Here is a 23104-nt window from a genome sequence, read left to right on the forward strand (position 1 = left end):
TCTTGAGAGCCGCATAGCATGTTACCGCCGTGAAAAGTTCTGTTGGATGCTTGATCGCAGATTGTTCTGCGTCGTTCTCTTTTAGAAAAAAATAAAATGCCTGTAATCACGGAGGTGGCAAATGAAGACGTTCCCCTTCGACCGGGTCCGAAGGGAGACTGCCTCGACGAGGACTCGGCGGCCGGCAAAGGCGATATCGAGGGACCTTCGCCGATCCAGAGTCCGAAAGCGGACGGCGCCGGAGACGATGAAGACGACTCATCGTTCGCGGACATGCCGCCCCTGGAGAGCTTTGAGGCCGACAAGGCGAGCAAGCCCAAGAAAGAGAAGAAGATCGTCATCGAAGACGAAGAGCCTGAGAAAGAAGTCGACGAAGATGGTTGGCTTGACGTTCTCGGAAGCGGCGAACTCAAAAAAAGGGTGAGATGGCCACATGTATCATCAGTGGCGTCCCACTTAGGTTTGGATCATTGCAACTTATGGTCGCTGGACCGTTGCACGCGTGACAGTCCGCGTTAGGAAACACAAGATACTAAGAGCGCCAACCTGTTGTGAAAGAGTTTGCTGTGCACTCTTTGAAGAAGCTGCGGCGAAAACACTTGACCTGTGGCCGTGCTCTGGTCACTCTTGGGCAGTTCGAGCTTTGATTAGCTCAGAAAACAAGCCTGGCTTTTCGGCTGTTTTTAATTAGTTACGTCATTGCATGGTTTCGTTTCCTTAATCATTCAGGTTTCTGTGAAAAATTTCTGCTTTCTCACAACATACCTCTTGCAACTGTGTTTGCGAAATTATTTTCAGGACGTAATAACAGCGCAGGCAAAGTTGAAGTGCTGATAACTCAGGTGCTGCCTATGTTGTCGAGCAAGTTATCACACACTCGATCAGAGATAATTGGCATTTCTTTCCTAGTGTTCTTGTGTTGTTTTCTACTTCAGCATTAAAGTTATTTGCAACGCACACTTATGTCATTCTTGGGCGGCTTGTGTGATTACATTGTGTCTGGAGCATAAAAATAGTGAATTCTGCAAACACATTTATATTTTTTTGCTTACCCGTCATAATTGCCCTCATCTCTTTTAGCACCCACTAAAAAAACTGATTTTCATGAACATAGGTGCTTGGTACATAAGCAAAGCTACCTTCAGTGCTCTGTCCTCTGCGTACCATGATAGAAATTTGGGCAGCTGTTGACAACACTAGCAGCACATGACATTGATCCAAAGTGCATATCCTTCAGGTGTCTAATTTGCCAGGAGCTGATCTGTGCAAGGTCCAGCCTTTAGGGTGCAGTGCTCTGTAGATGTTGTGTTCATTCTTCAACAACATGTAGAAACTGGTTCACCGGTGGTGGCATGGTATAGTATGTGTTTTTCTTTAATGCTCGTATCTGTTCATGCCTTTATATCACACTGCTGGTAGGAGGCAATGTGTGCCTGCCAAACAGGACATGCAAACTTTTATTTTAGTGCAGCACCTTGCAACTCCGTCATTTAATGAACAAAGTTCAAACCTAGGACGCAAAACTTATCGAACTCCTAGTGTATATCAATAATAAACACTTTGTAAAACATGTTCACCGTTGTCTGGTACCTTTAAGTATATTCTGATAAACTAAAGCTTCCAAGCATACAAAGGACACTTCCCGCTAGTTTACATTTATTGCTCGTATCCATTTTTTTTTATCACACCACTGCCATATCAGTGTACACTACTTTTGGTACTGTAGAAGCTTGGGCATGTTGGTGTGACATGGTTTTTTCAGCAGCGCTCCTCAGCGCCGTGTCTGTGCACTTGTCACGTCCTTTGTCCCCTGCGCTGCTGGAAAAAACTACTTTTGGTATTTGGAACACTTCACATTTTGAAACGTTTCCATGCCTTGTGTATCATTGAGATCATCCTTGTGGAGATGATTCTCAATTTTTGGACGGAGCTCGAATAGAAGCCTGAAATTTTGTTGAACATCGACGAAGATAGCAGCCAATTTGCAAAAAGGCATTCTTGCTGCTTGATGCTATGCATCCTGCTTGTTTGTTTTGTAAAGTTTGTGTGCTACGGTGCTTACAGATTCATCCATCATGGTTTTTACGGGTTTTTCATGGTGACAAACCAGCAGTTAGCATTTTGCAAGCTTCTTATCACAAAATGTTCACTGGGCTGCAGGTGATCAAGCCCGGTCAGGGCAAAGACTCCAGGCCGCAGAGGTCAAACTGGGTCGTGCTGAACTTGAAGGGCACCCTGGACGATGGCACAGTCTTCGAGGAGCAGAAGGACTGGCGTATCATTCTGGGGGACATGGAAACTGTTTGTGGTGAGTGGTGCATGAACTGCCATGGCAGTGTGTCATGCATGCAGTCTAGTCACATTAATTATTGAAATGATTTCTTGCTTCCATTTACACCAAGTGAGTTCGAATGTTTCATGTCGTTGCTGTGTGTTTCTGTGTGGTTTATGTGGCAGCTTCAACCATGTTCTTTCACAACATTCATTCTAGTAGCCACAAAATTAAGCATTGTCACTTTGAGGTTAGGTTTTTGTTTTCTTGTCACCCATTGAAATTCTTCAGCTCCAGCTTCCCCCCTACAGCCTTATGTTCATATAGCATACATTGCTTTGACTTTTTTTGTTACTGCATCTGTTGGTTAGGCATGAACCCTATAGCCCAGCTCTAACTGGTGTACAGAATGTCTACAGTCACTGGTGTGCAGAATGTCTACAATCAGCATTCTAACTTCTTTAAACAAAGAAATAATTATTGTAGGGGTTATGAACATAAACGTTATTGATACCACTGATAATGCTTGCTCTAAATATATGAACATTCTTCTCAGTCATGGCATTGAATCATTATTAGACATACCAACTCGTTGTGCATCTGATTCACATGGTACGCTCATTGACCATGTGTTGTCTAACGTCCTTTTACCTCAAACTTTCGGAGTCATTAGATTCAATATAACTGATCACTACACAGTATTCTTGCTTATAGACAGCTCAAATGAAAGCGCACCGAAAAAAATCAAATAGATACTCCTTCGACAAAAACAGATTTATTGATTTGATAGCCAATGTTAACTGGACAGATGTGTTGCAAGAAAAGTGCACTAACGCTTCGTATAATATTTTTTCGAAGAAATTAATCGATGCAGCTGATGCATGCACAACAGTAACGTCATTGGTAAAATGGTATTCTGCACCGCGAAATCCATGGATGACTAACGGAATACTACGCTCTATTAGAAAAAAAGTAACCTTCACAACAAAGTGAAAGCACAACCGTTCAACCTCGCTTTAAAACAAAGATTCAAAATCTACTCAAAAACTCTATCTTCTCTAATTAAACATCGTAAAAGGAGTTACTATGAAAACGAAATACTTAAAAATTGATACAAGACTCATAAGAACTGGCAATTGATTAAGGAGTTTTAAAATCTCTCGGACCAAAACTGCAATATTACAGAAATTAATGATGGTACGCGAAGTTTAACTAACCCTACGGACATAGCAAATGCGTTTAACTCATTTTTTTCACAGCTTGACAAAACGCCTACCGCTGAAATCTCGCGACCTACTCGTTGTCCTTACTCTTTCTATATGCGTCCAACATCCCCAGATGAAGTTATAAACGTAATAACCAGCTTAAAAAATACCGGGTGTGGCTTAGATTCTATCCTTCCATCTAAAATTAAACTTGTTGCACACGAACTGTAGCCCGTTCTCACAAATGTTATCAATAAGATGTTTAAGTCTGGTGACTTTCCAGATCAACTTAAAAACGGAAAATTTATTCCTATACATAAGCGAGACGATAAATACAGTTTGGCTAATTATCATCCAATAACTATTCTTCCATTTTTTAGTAAAGTAATCGAAAAGTTCGTTGTTAACTGTCTAATGAACTACCTTCTAAAATTCAGTCTTCTGATACCTCAGCAATTTGGTTTTTGCCCTAACTATTCCACTGATCTTGCACTGATACAATTTACTGACAGAATTAAACACTTCATTGATAACGGACTTTGGGCGGCAGCTGTATTCATTGATTTTACGAAGGCATTTGATACAATCAATCATCCAATACTCCTTTTAAAGCTAGAAGCGCTGGGAATTTGTGGGCCCACTCTTAGTTTACTACGTAATTACCTCGCTAACAGAACTCAGTTTGTACAAATATCGAATACTTTACCCCAACCAATTACAATTAATCAAGGAGTTCCGCAAGGATCTGTTTTAGGCCCCCTTCTGTTCTTAATTTACATTAATGATCTGCAAAAATGCCTCAATAACACTGACTGCACTCTGTATGCAGATGACACTACCATACTTTCTTCTAGCGATAACTTAAGTGACCTAACACCAAAAATTAATGCCAACCTTATAAATGTAATCGACTGGTGCCACAGCAATCTTTTACAAATAAACCCATTTAAAACAAAGCTAATGATATTTCACTCAGAACACAAACGACTTGTCAGCGTTCCAGATGTATACCTAAATAATCACATTATTCTCCTATCAAGTACTGTAACATTTCTTGGTGTGACGCTTGATTCACATTTAAAATTTAACCTTCACACTAAATCTATTAGCAAGAAAGTTGCACTTGGTATACGTATACTAATTAGGACGCGTTATTATTTCCAACAGCATATTCTTCGCTCACTTTATTATGCATTCATTCATAGCCACCTCAATTACTGTTTATCATCGTGGGGTAACACGTACTATACCCATCTTTCTTCTTTGTGTCATCTTCAAAACCAATCTGTTAGAATAATGACATTCAGCTCATTGTCCGCATCCAGTGCTCCCCTTTACCGCCGGCTCAATATCTTACCTCTCCTTTGTTCACTCCAACTGAAACTAGGTTTATTAATTTATTGCGCCCGTCACAATAGCACTGCTCTCTCTATATTTACAGCTTCCTGTTTGTGTAACGTTAATAATACTAGATTCACTGAACAACATAATCTTTTGCTTCTGAAAGTCAAAACTAATTATGGCAAACAGTCCGCTTTATTTTCAGCAATCACTGTCTGGAACTCGCTACCCGCAATCATCAAATCATTCCGCACCGAAGCACAATTCCATAAAAACTTGAAAAACTATGTACTGCATAATTGCCTTCAATTGCCACGCCAATGAAACCTGCTAGTATTGTGTATGACTTCTATTGCCTGAGTGCTTGTTCTATGTTCTCTTTTTGTGCTTGGAAAATGTGTTTTTAAAATTTAGCATGCCTAAACTGTTAGTTCAGATCTTAGTTTCCATTGCACCTGTTTTCCGCTATGTAATTTCTATCTGCCATATGTTATCCTACTTCAAATATGCAATTAATTACAGGAGGTCCCCCTGACAGTTTCCACTTTGGGACCTCCTTCTGTGATAATCAATTTATGTGCATCTTACGTATGCATCTTTTTCAATGAAACCGTTTCCGTTTCCACAGAATACAAGGCATTTTTACCTACATCCATTTTTCTAGACTTGTTTTTATGCTGTCGTAGTGCTGTGGCTAATTCATAGTAGTCACATTTTATGATAGGAAAAAGTAGCCACTAAAAGGCGCGAGATGGAGGCACCGTCTTTTGTTGTCTACTGCCTTTGTCCTGTGCCTTTTGCAGTCATTCTTCCCAATTATGTGTTACCAGCTGGCCTACAACTATACTGTCCTATATGGGCCATGTTTGTCTGTAAAATTCAAGATGTGTGTTTAGAGAAGATTTTCTAGGAACTGTTGGGAGACCTCATCTAACTAACCACATCTGCTTCTTGCGCTCCAAAATTGTTGCCGATGCAATTGCTGCCATTAGGCTGAATTGTCCTGGACCCCGCTGATGGCTCTAACAGTGCGACAACACATTGCTGATAGTAGTAGTGCAGTAACGAGAGAACGACCAAGTATTTGCAAGATGGACCGGCTACAAGCACATCGTGCAACTCGTCTTGTGTGCTTGCTTGTGTTGTGGCGGTCTTTGCTTTTGAGCTCAAACACGCATTGTTTGCTGTGGTCTGTGTGCACAGGCTTGGACATTACACTCGCCCTCATGGAGAAAGGAGAGGTGGCTGAAATTGTCATACCTGCCAGGCTGGGCTATGGGGACAAGGGAAGGTAAGGCTTTTGCTTCTGCCTGACTCATAACGACTGTTGGAGACTGAGGGTGCGATTTTACTTTTTTAACTGCCACTGCAGGATTATTTGTGGCAGGTCACTATGCAAAAGACCTCATTCAGCTGTATTTGTTGTGGAATACTGAGTGAAGTATACTATAGATAAATAGAACTACAGATCACATTAGCATCTTTCCATCTGACCTACTAAACAGTGCTGACTCTCTTCGAATAATTGAATGCCGACTGCTTGATCATAACGTTTGCATTTGCAAAGGTTTTGCCTGTGTGTGTTGTATTTTGCTTTTACTTCAGTAATTAGAAAAGTATGGGGTACTTCTACCAAAACTTCATGAAAAGAGCAGACATTTTAGTGCTGACTCAGCACCTTCTTCAGGGCTGACTGGAGGGAGTGAGAGAAGCGCTTTTCACCTCTAATTCGTCTCCTGACCCAACAGATCTCTGAAGGGTTCGCATTTCATTTTATTAATGCATTAGTTTTTGTGAACATGTTTGTTTTTTTGCCTCTCTTTCTATGGCCCATTATATGAGCCTTCAGTATTTCCTAAAAGGATAAATTAATGTTATGGCAATCACCACAAGTGCTGGAGAATAGATGCATTCCAGTTTTTTGGGCAAGGTCTCCATACTGGCATCTGAAATGTGGCACTGTATTGAACTTTAGTGACACAAGTGTAATTAGGAATTGGTGACTGCGGTGCCTGGCATTGGCCGTGGTGCTCTTTGGGTACATAAAAGTGAGCATATGAGCCCTGTGTTTTATTCTTTTTTTTCTTTTGTTGTTTGCACATTCAACAAGCTGCAGTTGAATAGTGGTACAGCGGTTAAGCAATGCGTCACTGCCGTGCGATGGCAGGTGCTGCCACCAGTGGGACTTGTGCGATCCAGGTTGCTCTCCCCAGCAACCTCTTGCGACCAATCATTAATTTAACTACCACCTGCCACGGTGGACTGTTCGCTCACAATCCGGTGGACAGGTTGTGATGATGCCATAAGGCCACGTGACCTAGCTGGGCCACCTACCTCCTAGGTTGCTTCTCGAGGGATTTTTCGGGGATTTTTCGGTCATGGTCAGTGACACGATGACGATGCCAGATTTTCTGCGGCACGAGCTCCCTAAGGCTACCGCATTAAAATAATGGTGATGAAGCAGTCTAAGCTTTCAGTCTTGTCTCTCTTGGCCATAAGTAGTATGTGTTCTCCATTTGCTGTACTACATGATCAGGTTTCTGTGACCTCATGAGTTCAAGACTGATAGCTCATAATGGAAAAAATATAGAGCATAAAAAGACAAAGATAGAAACGCAGTGACAATGCGGAACTAAAAATGTAGCTTACCAGCACTGAAGTTCGGACCATTTGGTATCTATGGTAGAGGAGCTTAAACCACACAAGGACTTGAACAGGGATACTACTACAGCACTACAATTGTGTTTCAGGCCTGTGTTTTTTTCTATTTTCGCCATATTTCTGCACTGTGATATATTACATTATGAGTTAAAAGTTAGCTGAGGTAGTTCTGCTTTGTCGTGTTTACATGTGGTATGCTTGTTTTCGTTTCAGGGAACCAGACGTGCCACCGAAAGCCACACTGCACTATCACGTGGAGCTCCTTGACACCTATCCTGCCAAGGAGGAGAGCGAACTGCCTTTCCAGGAACGTCTGTCCATTGGGTGGGTGTTCCTTTCTTTCTTCTCGGTTCATTCTTCTTTTGCTTTCCAGAAATTTCCTACATCTTTCCCAGCATGATGCTGCACACTTAGGATATCGGCCATTGCTCTGTGCCATACAGTTGTGCTATAAGCTACTACATTGTTACTCTTTGTAGACAAACAGGATTTATTGGTTTGATCCAAGGACTTGCAAAGCTGGAAATGTATGCCAGTCTCCCGTGCCTCTCTGTTGTCTGCAGCTATAGCGATGTACATCCAAATGTAACATCATCATAATTGTAATGCAAGGATCCTTTGTGTTAGTACAGTGGAGCAGAAAAAATGGAATCCAGTTATTTATTAATTTAGATTTAAATATATCAGGAGGGGTCACTTTTTCACTTCTGTGATCAGAAAGGAGAAAGAAACATGCTGCATTCAAGTAAATGCATTGCCCACTTCCAAATCCGAAAAAGAAAAAAGCTCTCATTACATTTGGGTAAATACTGTACAAAGTCTTTAAAACACTGAGGAACAGTATAGAAAATTATATTGGGGAAGTTTTTTTTTTTTTGAATTTTAAAAAAAGTACAATCAAGCCCACTTATAACAAACCTGACGATCCCACGGATTTCGTTCTTTGTATCTGAACTTTGTGTTAAGTGGACACTTGAAACGCTTATTCACACAAGAGTTGCTTTTATTTCTTTAAGAAGTCCATTATGCATGTCTGTTTCTTCAAACCTTAAGCTACAACAGCTCTTTGCATACTCTTCAGTACTGTCATGTGCTTCTTGCTGAGGCCCTTTCTGTTGACGAGCAGCATTAGGGATGGGATATAACTAGTCGTGGTTAGAACGTTGACGGCAACTGGCATTGGGCCAGCCTCCTCTAGACTCCAATCCTCGGCTAGGTGTAAAGATACAGAGACGGAGCTAGTGCAGCGCACGTGCATGCAGAATGTGCCGTTTGCTGTCTGCACTCATGAACGGCACAGACGGGAGACAGTGGCGGACCAGCAAGGCATGCCACCTGACTGGCATCCATAATTTTCAAATGCTACCATTGGTCACTCGCCAACCACGTGCAGTAGTTTCACCAGTCCTTATAAGTATTGACGGACTCCAGTGTTCCTTTCAACACGGTCCATCTTGTACCTGCCACGCTTCTGCTTTCACTTTTTACACTTTGCCCAGCTGGCACACACGCATGCACCAAAGCAGTTAACTGTAGTTTCAATTCCTCCTTTTTTTGGGAGTCACCACATCCTTTCCAAGAGGCAGTGGGTGATGGTAACAGGGGTTAGGACTTGGGAGGTGCTCTTTGGCCTTTACACTGGCAAGAAGCACTAGTTTTTCGACTTCAGGGTCTAGTTTTCGGCGTCTCTTTGTTCCCTTTAAAGGGCCTCAGAAAGGGGCTCTGAGTGAAGTTACGCTATGTCTGCGATGTTAAAGGACGCTGCTTCTCAAATATCCTCCAGCCATAATATTTTTAATGCGTTTTGTGGAAGATGAGCTATATGCAGTCAGAATTTGATCTTCTGCATCTTCGCACCTTTCCCTCTCCTCATCAACTTTCGCACGCCAAAACGTCTGCACTCCACCGCCGGCCCCACCACTCAGCCCCTCCCCTGCTTCCGCTGGCTGCTGGTGCGCGCGGAATGCCCACAACCGGAATGCCCATGGCCGTGGTAGCGCATGACGTCTGGAAGAATTTGGCGCTGCGAACCAATGATAACCCCTGACTGCTGACGTCATTTGCACGACGTGACGTCATGTGCCAGATTTCGCGCAAAAGCCTGGCACCGCGCGTCGCCACGAGGTGCTAGAGCGGGAACTTTTAAAAATGTATTGCAAATTTCCCGCTCGCTTTTGAGGTCTCGTACCTGGCATGGACACTCGGTGGCCTGTACTTTACATAGTGCAAGCATTTTAAAGCCAAGCTCAAACACGCAACTGAAACAGAGTGCAGGCAACTGGGTGGCGAGGTGGAGTTGCAATAAACGTTTTTCCTAGAACTTGAGTCCGGGAAACTTGTCCTCAGTAGTACATAATTTGATGCTAGCACCTCCCTCTTTCGGATTAAGCAAGCATTTATTCTTGCTCCAACAGATATAAGTGGGCTTGACTGTATCTAAAAAGCTACAGCTACACTTTACAGCACCACACTCGGCACGTGGATACCATAAATTTGTGTCGCACTGGCGGCATGCTGGCTTTCCTCTGCCTTCCTTCAGCTAACATGGTAAGAAGTAAAGGGATAAGCAAGGATGAGGTTGTCACCGTCTACTGCAAATAAAAAATTTTTGAAACCTCTTGGCTTCTGCAGCAAATATGCCTACATTTGGTAGCCTTGTTTAGCTGTGTCATTTTGGAAAAAGTCTCAAGGCGATCCAGCTTGTTAGATCCTTTGTACCCAGCCACACGGTGTCATAGTGAATTGAAAGTTTGGCAGCCTATTGATGTACTGAATTCATAAATTACATTTTTTATGTTATACGCCAAACTTTTGTGACTAATTCAGCACTTAATCGATCAAGGAATTTTCAAGAGTAATGGGGACTTCCGAAGCTCACACTCTCTCACCAATGACAGTAATCGCAACCCATCCTGTGCTTGAGTTACTGTCATGTATGCTTCGCAGCAAGCTATTCTTGCTGGCTTTGATGCTATAAAGCAGTTGTGCTAATCAAGTTGAAGGACCTGAGCGACCTTACTTTGTGCTTGGTTTACAGGGATGCAAAGCGAGAACGGGGGAACTTCTGGTATGGCCGAGGGGACTACTCAAATGCTGCCCACTGCTACAGGAGGTGAGGGCACAGTTACTTGAAAGCTCACCACAGCAGCCTGATAGTGGTGACAGAAAGGCTTTTATAGTAGCTACTCTTAACTTCGTTTGATGAAAAAGTTTAGAATATATGTTGGAGTTTGTGTGTTTTGAGAACCCTTCTCTTCTTTTTGCACTTAATTGCGAGAAAAGAGTTAGACCAGCTGGGGGGTCGATGCACAATCAAGGGTTTTTTTTTCTTTACATACCTTCATAGCCACTGTTCCTTAGCATCAGGTTCTAATTTTGGTCAGGGTATGTGAGACGAGCAATCTTAGGGATTGGAGGGGATATTGTATAATCTTTTCAGATTTTGCACAACAAATTAATTATTTGCCTTAAAGGTTGAATGGAATGGTTTTTCCTATACTTGCAATATTGTTCCTTAATGTAGACATTTTGAAATAGGCTCTAAATGAATGGTTTAAATGTAGTTATTTGTAGACATTCACCACTTGTGCCCAGATGGCGTGCTTGCACTTCCATAAGGTGGGCTGCTAGAATTTTTGACTTCCTGCGGTTCATTAAAAAAGGTCACCTGGCTGTAGAGCACATCCAGCCACGCCCACCAGCATGACACTTTGTAGTGAACGTGTAGCGTAAATTTCTCGACCCCGGCTACTGCTTGCTGCTCCACCACAACGCAGGGTGCACTGGGAAAACCGCGTGACACACCCATCACTGAGTGACGATTGTTTATAGGTGTGATTGCGCATGTTCAGCTGCTTTGTTATTTTCGATCAGTGCATGGGACATCCAAAATTCATTGCTTCACAGCGCTGAGCATAAGCGGACTTTTCTCAGCTTTGTTATATCCAGGCTTCACTGTACCACAATTTTGTTAACCAGCGAAACAATTATGTTCTTTGTGTTTTCTGATATCCGCTTCCATTTGTATATGACTGCTGCAAAAGCTGTCTTTACTGCTGAAGTTACCTATATTTTTAAAATTTACTGACAGGCTTCCCTGAAACACCTGCTATAAAAGCTATGCTATCCTTTCTTCACTGCTCTGCAATTTTCTTACTGTGCGTTGTCATTGATTGTACATTTCCTCACTTTTTGTATTTTGTCATGCTTTTCCTTCCTTTTTCATTGCAGAGCTTTAGATTTTCTCGATGACATGGGTCTGGTAAGTGGGCTGTTTTTTGTTTTGCATATTTACATGCGGTAGCTGTAAGTGTTGTAAGTGTGTCTGTTTATAAGAACTGTGCAAATTAAATGTGGGCAGATTACTATAGATAATTAAATGTGTTTTTTGTTCACGACATGGGCCTTTGCTGGTACAACTGAGAAGTCGCATCTTTGTGATGGTTGTGTCTTTTTCGTGTAATTGTAAACTAGATGTTATGTATATTAGATTTAGGCATGTGTGAATGTTTTTTTTTGTTCAAAGCGAATTCAATGCGAATAGTAATTTTCTTCTAATAATTTTGAAGCGAATATTTCAAATGCTTCTGTTGCTCTTCAACAAAAAAGGTTGAACAGCAAAATAGGCATTTTCAAAATCATGTATTTTTCAAACTCTCAATGCCATTGTAGGAACAAAGGAGAATGCATTGGAGTTTTTTCACACTCATTGAAGCTGTGTCGACTTTCTCTCCAGTTATAGCCATTAAAAATGGGTGACCAACCTACATGCTGTGCTGATATGTCTGTGGGGTGTGAGACCTTTACGGTGGGCCTGCAACTGCTGCTCTTATTTACGATTGCATGATTGTGCAGCTGTTGCTTTCAAACAGTGACTCCGTGATGCCTGCTAGGCACACGCACCGTGTGCCCAGCACCACCCCGCATCTGGCATCAGAAAGGGGCACTCATCTCCGTGTGTCTCGTGCTAGCTTCCCTTTGTGGTCATCATGCTTGTTTAGCAAGTTTCATGTAGAGAATTAGAGCGCCTGTGGCAGCTGCAGTCAGCTTAGACTCGTTCCGTGGGAGTGAAGAGAGTTGCACGCCCTCCGATTAGAAAGATTTAGCATAGCGTGACCCGCTTTTGTGGGGATCCACTGCGCATGTGCAGAATCGCCTTGGGAACACCACAAGGCAACAGGCTTCAGCCAGCTGTTATCACACCTGCCCTGTTGGAACCAATATGCACATGTGCACATTAGCGGTGCATGGAAATGGATCGGGCTATGCTAAATCCCTCTATTGATGCACTCTGCGTTGCCAGTTATGACGCGTGCGCACTGCAGGTAGTGCAGCCACAGACACCTGGCACGTAGATCTGGTTGCCGAACTTCCGCCTGCTTGCATCAATTGCTGCCAGCATGTGCACACAAGCTCTGGCATACACATGGAAGCGTAGGCACGCGGCGCGGAGTCAGGGTTTTCGTTTCGTGTCATGCCGCAGTATCATCCCAGAGGAGGTACGCTGAATCGAAACCACACGCACCAAGAGTTCCAGAAACATTTGCTTGAGATGAGTACTTAGAAATTTCGAATACCAAACATTTGGATCAGACCGAATATCGAATGCTTTACTCTTTTAAAGAGTATTCAAAATTATCGAATATTCGCACATGCCTAAATAGATTGTTAATGTGTTGCTTCCATTTTTTTCCGTGAAATGTCTTATTTACGTACAACGGTTTCCTTGGCAACTTTTTCAAAGGAGCATGCTGTAGAATTCAAAATTTTGCCATCAAGCCTGCAACAATATCAGTACACATTTTCACTTTGCAGGCAAAAGCCACTTTGAGTACATGAGCCATCATTTCATTTAAACGGCTCTCGCATGTTAGATGGTATAGAGTAGCACTTAACTGGGTACAGAAGCCAAAGTTTTTGTTTGTGTTTTCTGCTTTGTAATGATGCACAAGATGTTAGTATACACAGGAATCACCACATGGTATTTGCCTACAGCCACTGAATAATTGCTAATTTAATTTTTCCTCTCTGGCTCTTTCAGTTTCGGTTTCAACTCGAGCGATGGCAGGGACGTGGAGGTTTATTATAGGTCATGCGAGGCATCAGTAAACTGCAATACAATTGCTGCTTGTTGACTCCGTGTCATTCCGGCTCTTTAAACATGCTGACTGAAGCATTGTGGTAAATTAAAACAATGGAGCAGCGATTATATCAGGTTTTTTTTCATGCCTTACATGACCTACATGACCTATACTGACCTTTGATGTCACAGTCATCACTCTGCTGTTGAAACCAAAACAGCCGTAGAGGAAAATTCAATTATAAATTATTTAACTGTCGTTGACAAATACCATGGGATAAGCCATGTACGCCAACTTCTAATGCATCATTATAAAAAGAGGATATGCAACCAAAATTTGGTGTCCGTATTCAAATCCTTGAATTTCTGTTAGCTAAGGAGACAGAAATCTCATCAAGCAGCAGTGCTACTAGCTTTTTGTTCCTCTAACTGCATTTTTTTTTAGTAAGGTAGCGAATTTTAATTCAGTACTGATTGACCTATCCTTTCAAAGCAAGCTGTGCTGCGCCGTCATTCTGAGATTTATTTAACCTTGTATAGACATTTTGTGCGTGCATGTCGATGCTTCGAAGAGGTATTAGGTTCATTTTTATTTATTTGGCTGCTTAGTTTCAGGAACTGCTGCGAGAGCTTACTTAATGATTTTTAAATGGAATTTTGCAGAACCTTTCTGAATCGCCCGCTGACCTGCAATTGTTGCTGGACACACGGTTAAAGGTCTACAACAACCTGACTGCAACCCAGATGAAGGTGCGTAATTTGGAGGGAAAAGTTCGTGTAGTCACACAAATGCACCAACGTTGCAACAGCTAAGAGGATGTTGCGTAATAACAGGTGCAAAAACAACAGAGATTATAATGCATTTTAATGTTAATACTCCATGGCTAATCGAGAAGCTTGTTCTAAGGGAATGTAAAAGGCGTCATCATTCCTGAATGTGACAAGCAATAAACAGAGTGTGGTTTTTCTGCTGCTACCACACAATTTTTTTTTCTTTTGCCCTGTGGGATGTGCCGCCAGTGTCATCTATTCAGCGATTCTCAATCATTTTATTGGAAAAAGACTGACTTGGGCAGAAGCCAGGTACTGTAACTTACAATAGGCAGGCAATAATTCAGACTTGGATAATTCGTACAGTGGTTTCTTTTCATTTGGCTTAATTTAAACTTTGTGCCTCACTCCAACGCGACCGGCACGTGAAAGAGTGGTGGCTGAGGTCTGATGCTTTAGGTATGCGGGGTGGCAGGAGTAGAAAATTTGGCTCCTCCAACCACTTAAGACAGACGTGGTCCGATGGGGGATCTTGTTGAGGTCCAGTTGACACTCCAAGCGGTCGGAGCTGCCTTGTCACCACATAGTTTTGTTTCCTGAGGTTTGTTACCAGCCCATGGCGATAGCGGCTGTCAGCTGTCATCGAGCCAAGCCCAGCTGCGTGCCATTTTTGACTCTGATTGGTGTGTTTCCAGCCATTTTTGTTGTTAGAAAACATTTTGCTGTTGAGCCACAAATGTGCATTCCCCTCGCATCCGTCCCTGTGTTTCTTCCTGTGCACCGAAAAAGCGCGCTCATTACAAGCATGGTGAAGCCATGCTTACGTGGGTGCTGTCACTTGTGAGGAGGCAGAATGCAGGAGTCCGTGGAAGGCCTGCTTCTTTGGAGTAGTTCTTCTTTGATGTTCGTAACAGTGAACACGCTGCGCAGTTTTCACACAAAGCAGATGGCCATTGCTATTTTTTCAATTAAGTTCGCTTTTTTAAGTATTTTTGTAGTGATTCGACCTACATATAGTTTGGATCTTTTTTCCCACCCTGTCAACGTCCCAATTATTGTGGTTTTAATCTATTGGAAGACCATTGCATTATTAACATTTTTTCAAGCACACAACCAGTTGGAGACTGCTGGTTAAGTAAACATGTCAGTGGCTTCCACCCATGCTTTATGTTGTGCTTGTTTGTATAGTAACATTTACAAAGAAGAAGGTTCCAAAACACTTTTTATATGCACGGATGTATTCACAATGCAAACCACATTTAGTCTTGTATCATATTTATTAAAGGGTACTCCTGATGACTTCAACAAAAATTTCTAGTTTGAAGTTTGAATTAATGAGTCTTATGTACTTGTTGCTGTTTGTTAGATTGATTGGTCTGTGAGGTTCTTTCTTTTTCATCTATCTCGCCCAGTATTCTTTGCGGTGAGCTTACATTTTTGTTATTTATCTGTGGTTTTACAGATGGAGGCCTATGAGGCAGCCCTCAAATCTGTTGACTTCGTTTTGAAGGTTCAGCCAAACAATGTCAAAGCGCTGTATCGAAAAGGAAAGGTTAGTGCAGTATTTCAATCCTCCTGTCTCTTACTTGTTTGTCTTAACCTTTGCCACTGTTTTAAATTTTCTGCTGTTACTGGTCTAACATTTTGATTTTTATAACTCAAGACACATCAAGAAGTCACCAAAGGTCCTGGCAGCATGCGCATGTCTCAGCACTGAGGAAAGGATCACTCCGCGTCATAGCGTGAACGATATTATACAGAAGGCGTATTTATGCAGAAGCCCTTCTTTTTATGGACAAGGACACAAAGCTTTAGCGTAATTTAAATTTCCTCTGAAAAAATATTCTAACATCTAAAACGTGCATGTTACTTGCAAAAAGTTATTTTTGTCAGTTTGTTATTTTCATTGATTCAGAGCACTTTCATTTGCACTATAGCATGGGCCAAGAATGTTTTCCTTGTGTTCTGGATTTGCTAATGTGACTACGCTGTTAGTATTCATGAAAGAAAAAAACTGCTTGCAGTTTTCCAACATTATAAAAGCATTATAGCATGGTCTTCCTATGATTTGGAATTGTTTTAATGGGGTGAGCTCCCATAGATGCTTAATCAGTTAGGGTGCATTCTCGGATAAAATGAACAATTTAGAAACATTCGGTTGGTTTCCCACACGATTCTACGTTAAAAAATTACGCTTAATATGGAACTGTTTTGCATCTCCTTCAGTTAAACCGAACTTTCAGGGAGCGTCTACGGACCTTGAGGATCCCGAGCATCTGCGTAGCACTGTCAGAGAAATCAAAGGAAATAAAAACTCTGCTACAACAAAAAAATCTTCCTCCCACAAGATAGCTTCCGCTCACTTTTGCGCAAAACTGCAGAGAAGTCTTGTAGGGTTCGTACTCATGTAGGGAAAGCTTTTTCACAAGACCGCGTCCTTGCAGAAGAGCCGGAGCAGGAAGGTGGGGCACATTTGGGCTCACATGCTGCAACAAGCATTTATTGCGGCACAGATATGGCGAGATATCGGTGCCGCATGTGCATTGCCTGCGGCAAACAGAATGTTGCTTGGTGCACCTGCTCACAGAGTTAGTAACAGTCATGCTGCAGAAGATGCAAGATGAGAGAGATGCACGGCTAACCATCTGGGCATCTTAAAGCACTTGGAGCCAGATGGAAAACTAAAAACCGAAAATTATCACAAATTACAGCCACTGCGAAAGCAAAGGAAAGAGGTGGCGAAAACAGAAAAACTGACCAGTGCTGACCAGTGCAAGTAGGATAACATGAGATTGTCCAACGCCATCACTCTTCAACTCACTTAATGCATAGCACAATAAATACTCTGTTTGCAATTACTATCCTCCTGCAGAGACATTTAGTTCATTTTCATGTAACATATAGTATTTGGACACACCTAGTATGCTCACATATCATTTTGGAGCATTACTGATAAGACAAATTTTTATTGTGGTCTCTTGTTAATGGGAGATGTGCCAATTCAAACTATTTTGGTTAATTAATCATGAAATGTATCCAAGCTTGGCACAAATATAACTTTCTGCACTGATTTGAGAACTGGATTTTACTTTAAGCTAGCTAGTAGAGTTGCCAAGTAATTACAATTGACACCCTTGGAAAATCGTCCCTAGGGTTTTAAATATGGCAAAGTGCTCAAGTTGTTAATGTCATTAGGTTCATAAAAGCCTGTTCTCATGGAAATAAAAGTTAAAGCTCCAGCATGCATATATACATAAAATATTTCTTACAAAAGCAACTTTAAAAAATCTATTGCATGAATACATAGAAAAATAGAAGCTTTATTGCACGCCTCGGCATCTCAGGATTCATGCACAAAGAAGAGGATCATTCTACTATCATTCGTTATGAAATGTCAGAGGGATGAGGGATGGCAATCACAGAAAAAGGAAAAGCTTCTGAGAAAATCTATCTTAAAGTATCTGCTGGTTTGTCTTGTTCATTGCCTTCGCATGCTTCCTGTTTGGTCAGAGAAACCCCACATTCCAACCAATAGAAGCTCTGATCTCAGGATGTTGATGGTTATACTATATTGGGTTTTTGGCAGAAGAGAACAAGGCCCATATAATGTGTGGAAATATTGGGGGCACAGCCCTCCCCCCCCCCTCCCCCGCACTCCCACTCCGCGGATGCAGCGTTCCCGCTCGCTAACCGTGGAGGGGTTCGTGCTCGAGGGAACAAAGGGAAGGGACGACAAAGCTTTAACACTCATATGCTATTTATTACAGTGGCAATTAATACACAGAGCGGGCCAGCTAGCTACAAAACCTCAACGAGGCATTCCTCGGAAATAGAAGGCTACGTAGAAGGACTTCCGACTTACCGGCTGGGGCAGGGTCGCGACCTTGGAGATATCGGCGGCAAACGTTTGTATGCGCCGATAATGGCGGCCGAGTTTTCCCGTGCGCGCAGCATTCTTGGGGCAAAGCCATTCCCTAGCATTTGCCAGGGAAGGTGCCGAGAGCGTGCATTTGCTGCGCTCGCTTTGCTGCCTGGAACCAGAAGTCCAGCAGCAAGGCACAGCGGAGCCCCGTGCGCCTGCCGCGGAAGGTGACGAGAGCCTGCGGCTGCAACCGCTCGCGACGCTGGCTGGATCCCGAAGAGACTCTGCCTGGTCCCGCAGAATTCCGCGTAACCTACGAGGTGGCGCTCATGTCACTGTTTCCGCTTCCCCCATGAGGGAGACTTCCCTCCTCGCCCAACCGGTGCTGTCCTGAAGGCCAACGGTGAAGATGGGCTGCGTCATAACGGAGGGGGGAACAGGTTTTCCACAAATGCAGTAAAAATATGCATGCAGTGGGTACGAGTGGTAACAGAGGTGTGAACAAGGCTGTAAAGTGTAGTGGTGGGGAATTTGCAGTTGATTTGGAATTTTTGGATGTATTAGAAGGTTCAAAGTAGAGCGCGTGTTGAAATGTTGTTGCAGGAAAATTTAACATGCACTTTGGGCTTCCAGTGGGTTCACAAGATAGAAAGCGATCTCCTGCATTTTTACCGCCATAGCTGGTAATGCTGTGTTTCTCGATGTTATGGCATCCTCCTTCATAACCGCACCTATGGCGCCTCATGATGACCACAATCTAAACTCACCCAGACTGCGGTGTCCATTGACGACAAGGAGATTGGTGTTCGGGCTTGCAGTGCAAGTGGCACTATGAAGCTGTTTGAAATCACCAACCGCCCCCACCACCGAAGTCATGTCATCCCTGAGACTCTCGCTTACTTTTCACAGATCACCACCAATTCTGCTAATTGGAAACTTTATTATCAACATGCAATCAAGCATTTTCACAACAGTCTTAACCGAGTCACTTTCCAAGAGAGTTCGTTTCCACCTCAACAGAGGTGTGTAGACTTAGTGTCTCAGAACTTTGATCTTAAACAAAACATTCAGTATATGAGTCATCATTACTCCTCTGCAGTGGCTCAGTAGTTATTGTGCTCGACTGCTGGCCTAAAAGGCACGGGCTCAATCCCGGCTGTGGCGGTTGCGGAATGCTAGAGGCCCGTGAACTGTGCAATGGCAGTGCATGTTAAAGAACCCCGGGTGGTCAAAATTATTCAGAGCCCTCCACTACCTCACCCTTCATAGCCTGGGTCACTTTGGGTTGTTAAACCCCAGAAGCCGAATCAAACCATACACAGACCACAAGGCCATTTTAATGATACTTAAATTGCTGTAATACTTAGCAAAACTACCTGATCTAAGTGAATGTTTATCAGGACTTTATCATCTAAAGATATGCGCCACCACTGCATGAGTCTTCCTTATCAAACCATGCTAATGCAACTGAAAATTGCATTGTAACAGTAACAGTCCGGGAATTTTTTCTATTTCTTAACTGCCGCTTGGTGGACTGCTGCAGAGCCCTTTCTTATACTTTTTTACAGATCCTCGCGAGCCAAGGCAATGTTTCTGAAGCAGTGTCTGTACTCAAGAAGGCCTTGAAGCTGGAGCCTGACACCAAAGTATGTTTATTATGGTTTCCTCCTGCCCGTTTTCTTTAGGGTGTTGACAGTCCTCCAGGCTTAGCTTGTGGACGTGATGTGCCAAAACATATCAGCTGTTGCTTCACAGAAACAAGACGCTATTTATGAGACTGCAGCCCACTTGGCGAAGCATTTTACTGCAGCTTTAGTGCAGAAATGCTCAGCATTCTCTGTAGTTTGTTTGTCCGGTACTCTGATTTATTTCAAGACTACTCACAGTGTCCTGCAAAGATAACATTATGTGTCACTGTGAAAAAACAAGGTGGTGGGGGGATGAGAAACTCCTGAAGCAAAATCGACAATGGGCCTAAACGTTAGTGCGCAATTTATTTATAATCGTTTTTGCATGCATCTTTTCCAGCCCTTTGTGTGTTCCTGTGTGTCACAGGACAAGCTAGTTTTACTTCGCCTTCTTAGATGTGCACGACGCTCGCCATCAGTTCTTATTTTGGGTTCTCCCTGGTCCACAGATAATCCAGCAGGAGCTGTCACGGCTCATGGTGCGCAAGGAGAAAGAGGACCGTGCTGAGAAGGCCATGTACAAGCGCATGTTTGGTGGTGGCAGCAACAGTAGCACTGACGGCAACACGACAGGCAAAGGATCACGCTTTGGCAAGGTACCTTAGTCTTCATAGAAACCACAGATGCAGAGCTCTCACGCATGGCTGCTGTGACGACTTAGTTTCAGTGGAGTCATAAAAGAAAACGTTAACAATATCTGTAAAGGACACAAATTTAGCTTGAAGAAAAATGCCCTATCCACCTAAGTGTCAAGGTTAGGGATATGCACAAAGTGGTTTGAAGTCGATGGTTTAGCATTAGTCAGCTATGCAAAAATTAGCATACATTTGATGTAATTTCCATAATCTCAGCAATCTGCTGTGGTTTAGGCATCCTATATTACCTTCTCCACATGGCTGGCAGAGTTCCACCTTTGAAAACATTCTTTTTTAGTACAACTTTCACATTCCTCGCAATCGCAATGCAGGCAGGTGCTGCATTAATTGTCATGCAAAACGTGTGCTCTGGTTTTAGTGATGCTATTGCCACTTTGCCCTATGATTTGATGAAAAATCTAAAAACTTTGTGTGTGTGTGTGTGCGTTTTTGTGGGGAGTTTTTTTTTTTTTTTCTATGCATTCAAAGCAGCTTCAACGTGGTGTTTTCTTTGTGCCCTATCAACAAGTTGCAATGCTTTCCAATGAATAACAGCAAAATGTTTACTGGGAATGATTGCAGCATCGTGCTGGGACAGTTCCGGTTATTAGGCTCCTTTGAGAATATGACTGGCATATAGTGCGGTTAGGCAGAAACACTCTTGTGATTTTCTGTTTTGTTTGTCACTTCTTTACCCCTGGTTTACAAAGCAGTGCTTGCCCAATACAAAATTGATTAGTGGCAGAGTTCATTAATATGATCATATGCACATTTGAAGTGGTCTCTGCGTGAAGTGTACCAAAAAAGTAGTTCAGTTCTATGCTAAGTTTTTGTGTCATGCATTGTCTCTTCATTTGTTAGTGCAGCCTGTGAGTGCACATGTTTCAGAAATATGCTGTGCTGTGCCAGAGATTACCGCGCAGGCTATCTTGCAGGTTGTCGCACCTTCAGAATCAGAATCAGATTTTTTTTATTACTCTTTCAGTCGATGAGTACAGCTTGACATGCAGGAGGAGGTCCCATGGTCGACGACTGAAAGGGGGGACCTCCTTGGAGGGTGCTAACTAGTTAGCAATAGTGGCTAGTGGTGTGTACTGCCAAAAAGGCTAAATTTTCTGCACCCTAACCATACAGCATGGTCGCATGTGACATGCAAGCTTGCACCACTTGCCCGGTGCCTTGGAAGAGTCACATGTGTATCTGTCGATGCCTGCTTGTCTTGCCTGCTGCTGCCGTTCTTTCCATCTTGTGTTCAGCACTAGCATGGTCATACTGCAGTTGTTCTAGCTTGTATGCATTGTACTCTCCTTGCACTTATGAGGCATTTTATGTACTAGTTATAGGACTTTGGTCAGCTAAACTGACCACATGGAAAGATGGGGTTGGCTGCGATTCATTTTGGCTTCATTGTTGCTACTTTGGTATGGGGAAACCCACTAGCATTGCGGCACTTATTTTCATTTTTGTGCGCTCAGTGTCCTATGGGTTTAGCCAGGTTGAGCCTAATCTCCCAGGACTGTAACCATCTGGGGGTTTAGTTCATGTATTACTTCCATGTCAGAACTTTCTTAGCTTTTTCTTTGCCTCTTTATACCTGTATTGAGGATTTGCTCAGAGCCTTTTGAAGAGTAAAGGAAGTAGGTTTGCTTCAACAGTAAGTTTTACTGGAAGTTCAGTGAAGCTCAACATGTGAAGTAATGTCATCATATGGTTCACATATGTAATCACACCTGTAGTCACGCAAATACCACGTAGCCGCCACAGTGGTACAGTTGTTGTGTCACTTGGCTGCTGACTCATAAGGCGTCGGTTCTATCCCAGCATTGGCAGTCGCATTTCAATGGAGGCGAAATGCTAGAGGCTCGTGTACTGTGCGATGTCAGTGCATGTCAGAACACCAGGTGGTCGAAATTACCCGGAGCTCTCCACTACGGCATCCTTCATGGCCTGAATTGCTTTTTGGGTGTTTAAGTCCATAAACCAAACCTAACCAATCAAATGCCACCCATATAGTTCCTAGCTTCAAGTAAGGTTAGCACATGTATAGCTCCTGGCGTTATGTTAGACAACCGAGATGCTTTGAGGAAATCAGTACAAATAAAAATGGATTAAAAACTTATTTAGTGCTTGCAATACTGTTTATGTTTTGGGTTGTTCTCTGTATATCCATGCAACTTTTTCTGCAAAAAAAATAAAAAGAAGCTAATCCAGTATGCAGATTATTTCTGTAGGAGGTATTCACTGAGCTCACACCACCAGACGGCATGAGCGTCAGCGTGCCTAGTGCATCATGTTGGCGGTCATTTCACGCCAGCTCGCGCAGCGTCAAGTATGCCATGAGGTACCCACCGGGCCATATATTTAGAGATCCATAACATCTTTGTGCATTTGTCAAATGCGTCAATGTCCAGTTTTCTTTGCAGAAAACTTTGTGTGTATAAGTTTTCAGCAGAATTATCCTGTGCTGTAATTTAACCGAACTGCCTTTTCAGTGTTTCAGTTAGGCGGCCACCCTTTGCCGCAACTTGGCAGCGCTAATGGTCGGCTGCACTGCACACAAGGATGAACATGAATTGCAGCTTTTAATATC

The 23104-nt window shown here is 42.8% G+C and overlaps 1 protein-coding gene across 2 annotated transcripts in view; it reads left to right on the forward strand.

Annotated features, from left to right (window-relative positions):
• LOC144120492 (peptidyl-prolyl cis-trans isomerase FKBP8-like) overlaps positions 1–23104 on the forward strand; it is a 29748-nt gene that overhangs the window by 310 nt on the left and 6334 nt on the right. For both annotated transcript variants that reach the window (XM_077652938.1, XM_077652939.1), the window contains exons 2-11: positions 86–420; positions 2161–2308; positions 6022–6109; positions 7693–7803; positions 10517–10591; positions 11710–11740; positions 14222–14308; positions 15792–15881; positions 19760–19837; positions 20329–20475. In XM_077652938.1, the coding sequence (XP_077509064.1) occupies positions 97–420; positions 2161–2308; positions 6022–6109; positions 7693–7803; positions 10517–10591; positions 11710–11740; positions 14222–14308; positions 15792–15881; positions 19760–19837; positions 20329–20475 (1179 nt within the window). In that variant the 5' untranslated portion in view covers positions 86–96. The remainder of the gene's footprint in view (positions 1–85; positions 421–2160; positions 2309–6021; positions 6110–7692; positions 7804–10516; positions 10592–11709; positions 11741–14221; positions 14309–15791; positions 15882–19759; positions 19838–20328; positions 20476–23104) is intronic.

Source organism: Amblyomma americanum, chromosome 2 (assembly GCF_052857255.1).
Source record: "Amblyomma americanum isolate KBUSLIRL-KWMA chromosome 2, ASM5285725v1, whole genome shotgun sequence".
Taxonomy (NCBI): Eukaryota; Metazoa; Arthropoda; class Arachnida; order Ixodida; family Ixodidae; genus Amblyomma; species Amblyomma americanum.